At 41.5% G+C, this 10,900-nt stretch overlaps 1 protein-coding gene across 1 annotated transcript; it reads left to right on the top strand.

Moving 5' to 3' along the window:
• The first annotated feature begins 6,627 nt into the window (after positions 1-6,627).
• On the top strand, positions 6,628-8,771 carry LOC107825781 (universal stress protein A-like protein). The gene is made up of 3 exons (XM_016652692.2): positions 6,628-6,887; positions 7,651-7,867; positions 8,606-8,771. Exons 1-3 carry the CDS (start codon positions 6,710-6,712, stop codon positions 8,694-8,696), a joined length of 486 nt encoding a protein of 161 aa, XP_016508178.1. The 5' UTR covers positions 6,628-6,709; the 3' UTR covers positions 8,697-8,771.
• Positions 8,772-10,900: the final 2,129 nt, after the last annotated feature.

The following is a 10,900-nucleotide window of genomic DNA, read 5'->3' as shown; positions in this document are numbered from 1 at the left end:
GATTGCTCGTTATTGGGATTTGGTCGACCTCGGCATGTCCGTCCAAATCGGAACACAGTCTTTTCACCTTACAATCTTCTCACGCACAATTTTCTCAGCAAGATTTTGACCCATACAATATTGTCGGGTAAGCTTAGACCCGCACGAAAGTCGTAATGATCGGTCTCGAAGAGATCAGATTTGGTGAAATAGATATGTCTGTGAAGATGTAAATTACCTGCACCTGAATAGAAAGTAGGGTTATACATTTGGATCAGATATCCGAAAATCCGAACCGATCTACTATATTTGGATTTTCGGGTTTTGGATTTCGAATTTCAGATTTTTGGATCGGATATGGGTTAGTTTTTTTAGAAGTTTGGATATTCGGATCAGATTCAGATTGGTATAATTTTAAACCAATTCAATCCGAAATCCGAAATGGACATATATAAATTTTAGACTTGCATTTTAGGTTAAGTCTTCTCATTTCATTCGCCTCTCTATAGACTCTTTTCTTAATTTATATCGAAGTCTCTCTCTAACCTCTTTTCAGATTGCTCTGTTTGCTTCTCTTATATAAGTCTTATACCTTTGTATCTCTCATTCTCAGTCTCTCTTTCCTATCGGTGGTCAACGACACCTCTCCCTTATTAGACATTTATTTGAAATTTCAGTTTATTTTACTTTGCTATGAAACTTTTATTTTGTCTATTGCTATAAAAGACATTTGTTGCCTTTTGATTTAATAGAATGGTGCATAACAATAGCCTTAAAAGTGCAGTAGCCAATTAGATTGTTAGTAGCCTTAATAAGGCGTACAATCCGATCCGAAAGCCCGAAATATTGATTCGATCCAAATTTTATATTCGATGCAATCCAATTTAATTGGATTCGGATTGTATTTTATAAAATCCGAAATCTGAATTTACAATCTGAAATATGCTAAATTCGATCGGATTCGACCGATGCGCAACCCTAATAGAAAGACCTTATGAAAGCTTTATTATTTTCTGGGATTGGCTTTGAGCCTTTCGAATGAAGCTTAGATAGAAGGCGAAGTAGACCTCTCCAGCTTAAAGAATGCCACGTGCAATCTCAACATGACTTTTTGTTTTATACCTTAGGTAGGTTATTTTATCATTTGTATAACTATGCTCTCTTCATCAATATTTACCTCTTCATCTTGAATCATTCCAAAGTAATAACCTTTTAGTATTTTAAGGTAAAAAAGGAAAATACATAAATTTACCTCCTAAACTTGTCTCGAAAAATAACTTATACACCTAAATTTGTCCTCCAAAAATATTGAATATTTACTGCACAAACTCAAATAATAGAGTTTCTCTTTAGGGATCGTTTGTAGGATACATTAGAGAAAATAATGTATGTATTAGTTTTTAGTATTACTAATTTCTTGTTTGGTACACCTTTTCAACCTATGTATTACTAATATAAGTATTAGTTATACAACTCATTTGATATTATCCTATGTATAACTCGTACATAGCAAACCATGGTATTAACAATACCAAGCCTATTAATGCATACATTATGTCATGGGCTGCTTTCCAGACATGCCCCATGACCCCTTGGCCGCGCCCCATGGCGGCCTAGCAAGCCTCACAATGCCTAGCGCCATGGTCGGCCCCGTGGTCTTGGCTGCGCCAAGTGACAAGCGCGCATGTGCCTCTGTCGCCCCACCGATGCCTCTCGCCAGCGCCCAAGGGCTGGCCAATGACAACAGCGCCGCGCGCCCTGACAATGCCGCGCGCGCAGATCCTGATGCCTCGCCAGCGCCCAGCTGCAGGCCCATTCCAGCAGCGCCTCGCGCACAGACCCTGATGCCAAGCACCAGTGCCCAGCCTCAGGCCAGCACATCAAGTGTCACGCGCGCCCACAGCAACGCGCGCGCAGACCCGCAAGACAAAGATGCTGCCATCGGACTTAGTTTTTCCTTGTAATAATCTAAGTCCTTTTCATTGTAATCATAGACTAGTTTTCATCATTTTCATTTCAGTGTGCTTCTACAGCTTTATTAGGACTAGTCTTGTCATGTTGGTTTATTTTTTTTAAGCATTATTAAGGGGGACCAAACAATCAAACATTTCAATCAGCATTTTCTGGTGTCTCTCCCCCTCGACACCACATCATTGTAATCATCATTTTCAGTCATCAATAAAATCATCATCAGCATTCAAAACCCAATTCTCTCTCAAGCTTCCGCAATTGCCCACGACATTGGTTTTCCCGCACGGCACTGACAATCTAGTCTAGCGTGCGGCGAGGACCTCATTGGCGGACAGCAACCGCACTGACATCGGTTGCTTAGCCTTACGTTGCCCTTCCAAAGATCATCAGGAAGGCGTTGCGTAACAGTTGGTATCAGAGCCTAGGCTCGACATCGGACGAGGGAACATTTGCCATCATCACCATTTCTGACCATGGTGAATCATGGGGAGCGTCTAGCATCCCTAGAAGAGACGGTTGACCGATTACGACCCATCGTAGAAACGGTGCCTAATCAAAGCAACAACCTAGTGCAAAGGTTGGACGACCTGGACCGCCGAATGCGGCAGGCCGAAAATGACATTGCAAACATCAGTCGTGACTCCGACGAGGACCGACAAACGGCAGCCATTGAAACTGCCAATATTCATGGCAAATTTGAGGACCTCCAACAGGAGCGTGCCGACGATTTAGCCCATCAGCAACATGAGGCAGACAGACTAACTGCCATGCAGCAAACCATAAACGACTTGACTGACAAGCTCAACGTTGTCAAGGCTGCCTTACAGAGCCTACTTCGAGAAGGCGACCATCACATCAGGGGTGCAGCAAACCTCACCCCCATTCCACAAAAGCTTAAGATACCGGAGCCAAAGCCATACGACGGATCCCGGGATGCTAAAGAAGTGGAAAACTTCATCTTCGACATCGAACAATACTTCGATGCCGTGGGCCATTTGGAGGAATCCAAAAAGGTAGCGACTGTTGCCATGTATCTTCAGGGCGATGCCAAACTTTGGTGGCGGGTCAAATACGAAGCCATCAAGGCCGGTGAAGATACTCTTCAGACATGGGACGAATTGAAGGTAGCCATACGCCTGCAGTTCTTTCCCGAAAACGTGGAATACAATGCAAGGAGAAAGCTACGGGACCTCCGCCACACCAGATCAGTGAGGGAGTACGTGCGCGAATTCTCCGCACTCATGCTAAACATACGCGACATGGGGGATAAAGACAAACTCTTCGCATTCATAGAAGGTTTGAAACCTCATGCCCGTATGGAACTACAGCGACAACGGGTAGACACCCTGCCCAAGGCCATTCAAGCTGCAGAATGCCTTGGCGACTATCATTTGGGAACTCAGAATGACAGGCCCCAGCCGTCTGTCCGAGGGGGATCCAACGGGCACCATCCCAGCAATGGTGGCCCAAGCAAAAGTGGGGGAGATCGGAGTGCATCAAAAACTAAGACTCCTCCCTCCAACAGCAACAGTGCTGCATCCATCAACAACAATCAGGGGAGAAAGCCTCCCTCAGAATGCCGTCATTGCGGCGGGGCACATTGGAACAATGAATGCCCAAACATCAAGGTCAATGCTCATCAGACGGTCGAGGATGAGTTAGACACATCAGACTCATCAGACGACGACCAGGTAGGCGCCTTCAATGCAATTGTTGGCTCTATCCCTCATGCCTTAGCCGGGACCAGTGCATCTCCTCCTAAGAAAACATCAGTCCCGATCACCAGGAAAGGGAAAGAAAAGATGGACGAAGGACCTCCTAAACAAGCGAGGACCCTAATGTTCGTCGAATTGAAAGTGAACGGCAAGCCCCTTCACGCCTTGATAGACACGGGTGCCACCCACAACTACTTGTCATCAACACAAGTAGAGCACCTAGGTCTTGTTGTACAAAAGAGCAAAGGCCGTATCAAGGCTATAAACTCACCACCTCAGGCATTGGGTGGAACAGCTACAAATGTCCCAGTGAAACTTGGCCCATACAAAGGAAGCATCGACCTGCGCATCGCAATCATAGATGACTTCGACATCATAGTGGGTTTGGATTTCATGAGGCAAACCAACACCATTCCAGTACCATTTGCCAACATGCTCCTGATGATGGGAGAAAACGGGGCCAAGCCCTGCACCATACCATGCTTTCCCATAAAGATGGCCGCTGAAAACATCTCGGCCATGCAGTTGGAGAAGGTAGTCAACAAACATGAACCCCAGGTTCAGGCTACTCTTCGCAGCAACAATCAGCCATCATGTCATCGGCCTCAAAAGACTGGTGACGCTCATCATCGTGTGAAGACTTGTCAGCCATGCCACAAGGACAAGTCGGATCACTCATCACAGCCGGGACCCTCGCAGCCATTACATGTCCCTCAGAGACCATGGGAAAGTGTTTCCCTCAGATTCATTACGGGATTGCCCCAAGTCGGCAATCTTGCATCCATCATGGTTGTCATAGATCAGTTCTCAGACTATGCAACTTTCATAGCAGCCCCGCAAAACATCTCAGCAGAAGATACAGCTCGACTCTTCTTCTCGCACATTGTCAAACATTGGGGCCTGCCCAAAAACATTGTTAGTAGGCGCGACTCACGCTTCACTAGCAACTTCTGGACCCATCTCTTCAGGTGCTTTGGGTCAACATTGAGTCACAACACAGACATCCATCCACCATCGGATGGCCAGACAGACCGGTTCGATGATATGCTGGAGGAATATCTCCGCAACTTTGCAACCGGATCCCAGAAGCATTGGGTGAAGCTCCTGGATGCTGCTCAACTGTGTTTCAATTCTCAAAAGAGACATCATACAAACAAGAGCCCTTTTGAAATTGTTACCGGACAGCAACCGCTTCTCCCGCAAACGGTGAATGCATCAACCATGCCGAAATCTCCTCGAGCTGCCAACTTCTCGAGCGAATGGGAGCGCAACATGGAGATAGTGCGGAGCTATCTCATCAGGGCCCAAGAGCGGGCAAAAAGGTTCACCGAACAAAAGCGTTGCTTTTCCCAACATCAACCAGGGGATAAAGTAATGCTACGCATCCCAAAGCAGTACTTGTTTGCAGAAAGGACCCATGACCCTCGCCTGCAACAAAAATACATCGGGCCCCTGTCCATTGAAAAACGCATTGGGAAGTCCACATACCAGGTCAAAACTCCATCCTGGTGGAAGATCCATCCAGTCTTCCATGTCAGCCGCATGAAATCATTGCTTCGCTACAACAGCAAGCTCAAACAACAGAGGGGCGCAGACCTCCCATCCAACAACCATCAGAAACATCATCATCATCATCATCATCATCATAAGGCTCCGAGGACGGCGCCAACTCAGGTGGGGGAGAATGTCATGGGCTGCTTTCCAGACATGCCCCATGACCCCTTGGCCGCGCCCCATGGCGGCCTAGCAAGCCTCACAATGCCTAGCGCCATGGTCGGCCCCGTGGTCTTGGCTGCGCCAAGTGACAAGCGCGCATGTGCCTCTGTCGCCCCACCGATGCCTCTCGCCAGCGCCCAAGGGCTGGCCAATGACAACAGCGCCGCGCGCCCTGACAATGCCGCGCGCGCAGATCCTGATGCCTCGCCAGCGCCCAGCTGCAGGCCCATTCCAGCAGCGCCTCGCGCACAGACCCTGATGCCAAGCACCAGTGCCCAGCCTCAGGCCAGCACATCAAGTGTCGCGCGCGCCCACAGCAACGCGCGCGCAGACCCGCAAGACAAAGATGCTGCCATCGGACTTAGTTTTTCCTTGTAATAATCTAAGTCCTTTTCATTGTAATCATAGACTAGTTTTCATCATTTTCATTTCAGTGTGCTTCTACAGCTTTATTAGGACTAGTCTTGTCATGTTGGTTTATTTTTTTTAAGCATTATTAAGGGGGACCAAACAATCAAACATTTCAATCAGCATTTTCTGGTGTCTCTCCCCCTCGACACCACATCATTGTAATCATCATTTTCAGTCATCAATAAAATCATCATCAGCATTCAAAACCCAATTCTCTCTCAAGCTTCCGCAATTGCCCACGACATTGGTTTTCCCGCACGGCACTGACAATCTAGTCTAGCGTGCGGCGAGGACCTCATTGGCGGACAGCAACCGCACTGACATCGGTTGCTTAGCCTTACGTTGCCCTTCCAAAGATCATCAGGAAGGCGTTGCGTAACAATTAGCATGTTTAAAGATAAATTATTCTTAAAGTCCTTTAATGCTAAAAAATATGGAGGACATTTTTGTAAATAACTAATTTTATTAAAATTATGTAATGCATTTTAATTTTTAATACACTACACTAAACAATGAATAAACAATAATCTTTGCATTACTAACTCATGCATTACTAATTTTTAAATTATTAATACACTTTATTCAATACTATTTTTATACACCATACCAAACGACCCCTATGTAATATAATCATGCCTAACAAAACTGTACTCCCAATGAGGCCACAAATCTACAAATAAGACCAAGTCCTTTGCCTTAACTACCTCATTTGAATATTTTTTTTGTTGTCCACAAAATTTAGTGAGATCCATTCTTAACGGGTCATAGTAGAAAAATAACCATAAACTCCATTAATTCCCATTTGAATAATTACATTAACTTTTTATAGATCAAACAAACACAAATAAAGCTTTTCTTGCATGTTTAGCAAAATAAAATAAAGAGAAGGTAAAAGGAAAAAAAAGTATAAAATTAAAATGAGTGGAAAACCAGTGTTGATATTTGCAGTTGATGATAGTGAGCATAGTTTCTATGCCCTTGAATGGACACTTGATCATTACTTTGCTTCTCTTTCAACTTCCCCTTTTAAGCTTGTGATTATTCATGCAAAATCTAATGCATATGCTGCTTGTGCCGTAGGAATGGCCGGACCAGGTATAATTTTAGAGTCAGTGAGTTCAGAATAAGTACGTTCTTACGTTACATATATAAATCGAGTAAAAAAGTGTATATGGGTTCAAAAGTATATATGGGTTCAATGAACCGACAAAGTCTGCCCTAGATCCGCCTCTATGTTGAACCTCATGTTGCTATTAAAAATATATCTATTATTCCTTTTTTATTTATCGTTTAAGGTTTTGACATACTTATTCAAAACAACATCAACAATATACCATGTAAAATTTTACAAGTGGGTATGAGGAGGGTAGTGTGTACACATACCTTACTTCTATCTTTCTGAAAGTATATTTTCGATAGATTCTCGACGCAAAGTATGGCAGCTTGGTGCACAAAGAATCTTGCGCTCACACAGAGCCCGAGGAATGGTCATACCCCAAGAGGTGTAATATACACAATCTAACCTAATGCAAGCATTATAATTAGTGGTTGCATATATTTATTTAATAAAAGGGTTATTTGACTAAATTACTCCTTATCTTTCCTCGTACTTTTTCAAAAATTATATAGATCATTTTTTGAATGAAGGGTAAATTTGAAGAAAAAAAATTAATCCCTTCTTGGTTTCTTCAAACGACACTTATTTTGGACCAAATTAATTTGATTAAAACGACAATTATTTTGGACCTGATAGAGTATTAACTCCTAATATTGAACCTAATAGACTGCATTATTGTACATAGAGGATTGTTATTGCAAATCCTTTAGATATTTGATATATGTTTATTTATTGTGGCAGGAAGAATTGATGTGCTTACACTCTTAGAAACAGATATTAAAAGAGGAGCATATAAAGTTATTGAAAAAGCAAAAGAATTATGCAAGAGTAAAGGACTAAAAGATGTATCATGTGAAGTAAATGAAGGTGATGCTAGAAATGTTATTTGTGATGCTGTTGACAAATACCATGCTTCTCTCTTGGTCATGGGTAGCCATGGTTATGGTGCTTTCAAAAGGTACCTATAATTTACTATTTTGTTTTATTAAGTTTAAGTTATATACAATGATGATATAATTTAAGTAGTTTTTAGTTTTTACACTATCAGTGTAATTTAATCGGTTGAAAGGGAGTTTTAGAATGATGGTAAAGTTGTTTTCGTGCGACATAGGCCACGAGTAGTTGGGTTTAAGCTTATAATAAAATAGAGTAAATGAGAAATGGAGAGAAAAATGAAAATTTTGAATTTCCCTCTTTGACAAAAGGACATTGTCCTATATTGGAGGAGGAAAAGAGTTTTGATGAGTACATATACAATTGCACTTCTTTTTGCTCTTAAAGATTTAAGAAGAAGGCAAGCCTCGCGCTGTCGTCATCGCCCGGTTCGGCTTCGGTTAAATGATCTGATTAATGTAATCAAGCATTTGGTTTGCGTAAATGGTCGTTTTATAAACAACCACTTTGAGTTCGTTGGTCATTAGGGTTTGAAGTACCGCTACACCAGTGACAGTAATCCGTTCTATCTTGGAAGGAAATAATCCTAAAGCTCGGGTACTAATTAAGAGGAGATTAAGTTTCTTAAGAAATCACTGTGAATTCAGTATGCTCAAATTAATTTTCTGTTGTCTGTTGTTATAGGTCAACTTAACTAATATGGTAGTATAAAAATTCTTTATAATGATTGTGCATATAACATATGCTTTTGTTTGCTAATTTTTTGAGAATATTGATTTGAAATTCATTTTAAATTTTGCAGGGCTGTATTGGGCAGTGTAAGTGACTACTGCTCACACCATGCAAATTGCTCTGTGATGATTGTGAAGAATGATACAAAGCCAAAGCAATAAACAACTTTAAATCACTCTGTCTTATTCAGTTAGTTGATTTTTCTGGTCTATATATAATTGGTTCCAGTTTTAGTACATTAGCGAGTTATTTTAAAAAAATAAAGAAGTTTCGTTATAGGGTGTAATTACTGTATTTATTTTGTATTCTTTGTACAACAACAACAACAACAACAACAACAACAACAACAACAACAACAACGACCCAGTATAATTCCACAAGTGGGGTCTGGGGTCTGGGGAGGCTATTTCCAGGAGACCCTCGGCTCAAAAAAGCAATAGGAGATGATATATTAGTACCATAAAAATGCGTAATAAAAATAACAACAATATATAAGAGATATGAAATATGAAATACAGAATACGAAATACGAAATATGAAATAGATGGCTGGTATAGTACAACTAGAAGGTAAAGCCCTGCATCAATAGACGACCAATGACATTCCTAGTCTAACTCATAACTGGATAGTCTCACTCTATTGTGCTGTAGAAATATTCACACTCTCCCCTAACCTACAACCTTAATGCTCGACCTCCATAATTCCCTATCAAGGGCCATGTCCTCAGTAATCCTAAGTCGCGCCATGTCCTGTCTGATAACTTCTCCCCAATACTTCTTAGGTCTTCCTCTACCTCTCCGCGTGCCCACTACAGCCAGTCGCTCACACTTCCTCACCGGTGCATCAGTGCTCCTCCTCTGAATGTGCCCGAACCATCTGAGTCTTACTTCCCGCATCTTGTTCTCCATGGGGGCCACACCCACCTTCTTTGTACTTGTGAATTAAATGACATTAATTAAAATCCTCCATTCAGGCGGCCAGTTTAATTTGCAAATTCTCTACCCTGTGTAAGTCAATTTTTTTTTAATTATTATTTTTTTAATTTTTTTTTGGTTTTTGGTTTTTGGTTTTTGGGTGAAGTTTCATTGATAAAATTGGAGTACGTGAATCTGATATTCTAAATACAGGTGGTTGACCGTATGTTGATTATTGTCTTTTGAATTACAAAAAAATTATGTTCTTTGTCCAACCATATAATTACATTACAACTCATACTCAATGCAATCGTTCAAATCAAATAACAGAAGTTAAAAGAAAAGGTAAAATAATTAACTACAAAGGTTGCTAATATAATGTACTAAATTAGCAGAAATGTTTAAACTATCTACAGAGCTTTCGTGATAAAAATGTACATTAATACACATACATATCTGTCTTACTATTATTATAAATCCAAATAAGTATATAGATAGAAATGTTATGCGTGACCAATATATTTAAACTTTTAAATTAGTCGATACATATAGTTCAATCCAATATTAGAGTATGAAAAGGTCACCTCGACTTCATGCCTTAGCACTCTTGTCATTACATGATAAGAGTGGTGTATACGATAAAATCGGAGGGTCCAATTTTCCGTCGTTACGACGCCTTATAAGCACATCTCGAAGGCTCGAGACTACGATCGAGTTTCATCCCTCGAGGGCCATCGGCGCTCGACCTCGAGGTAGTATAGATTGGCGGCTGTGATGAAAAGTGGGGAGTTCCCAAGGCGCGTAGCTAGAGCCGACAAGGTCTGTCAGGCTAGCCTGAGCCCGTATCATAGCATTGATTAGTTGTACCAACTCCATATCTTTGTAATAAATATATTTGTACTATATTTAAATTTTCTCTCTCTTATATAAAGGGGATCCTTGTCATTTTGTAAACATTTGTTGCTCAATGCTCAATACACAAGAACATTCTCTCTGCCCTCTAACATATTCTCTTGATCTCATTACTTCCATTTATTGCTTATTATTGGCCATAAAGAGCCGTCATTGATTTTATTATAGTTGTTAGTCGTCCATCGACCACCCTCGGCGTGACATCAGACTCGATCCCGAGGCCCCAATCTCCAGCTGTTCGGTTCGATCATCATATCGCCTATAAACTATAATCTTGTTTTATCTTGCTTTCTAATCTCTTACTTTAGCTTCCATTGCCTAACAACTAGCGTAAAAATAGATCACGTATTTTTAGAACCACAAAATTAAATTTAATGTAATTACCATTTTCACGGTAAACAAGTGGGTTGCTCTAGTGGTGAGCATCCTCTACTTCTAACCAAGAGGTTGTGAGTTCGAGTCACCCTAAGAGTAAGGTGGGGAGTTCTTGGAGGGAGGGATGCTGAGGGTCTATCGAAAATAGTCTTTCTACCCTAGGA

The sequence above is a fragment of the Nicotiana tabacum genome, chromosome 20 (assembly GCF_000715075.1).
Source record: "Nicotiana tabacum cultivar K326 chromosome 20, ASM71507v2, whole genome shotgun sequence".
NCBI lineage: Eukaryota > Viridiplantae > Streptophyta > Magnoliopsida > Solanales > Solanaceae > Nicotiana > Nicotiana tabacum.
The sequence above is the reverse complement of the archived record's forward strand: the minus strand, read 5'-3'. Positions and strand labels throughout refer to the sequence as shown.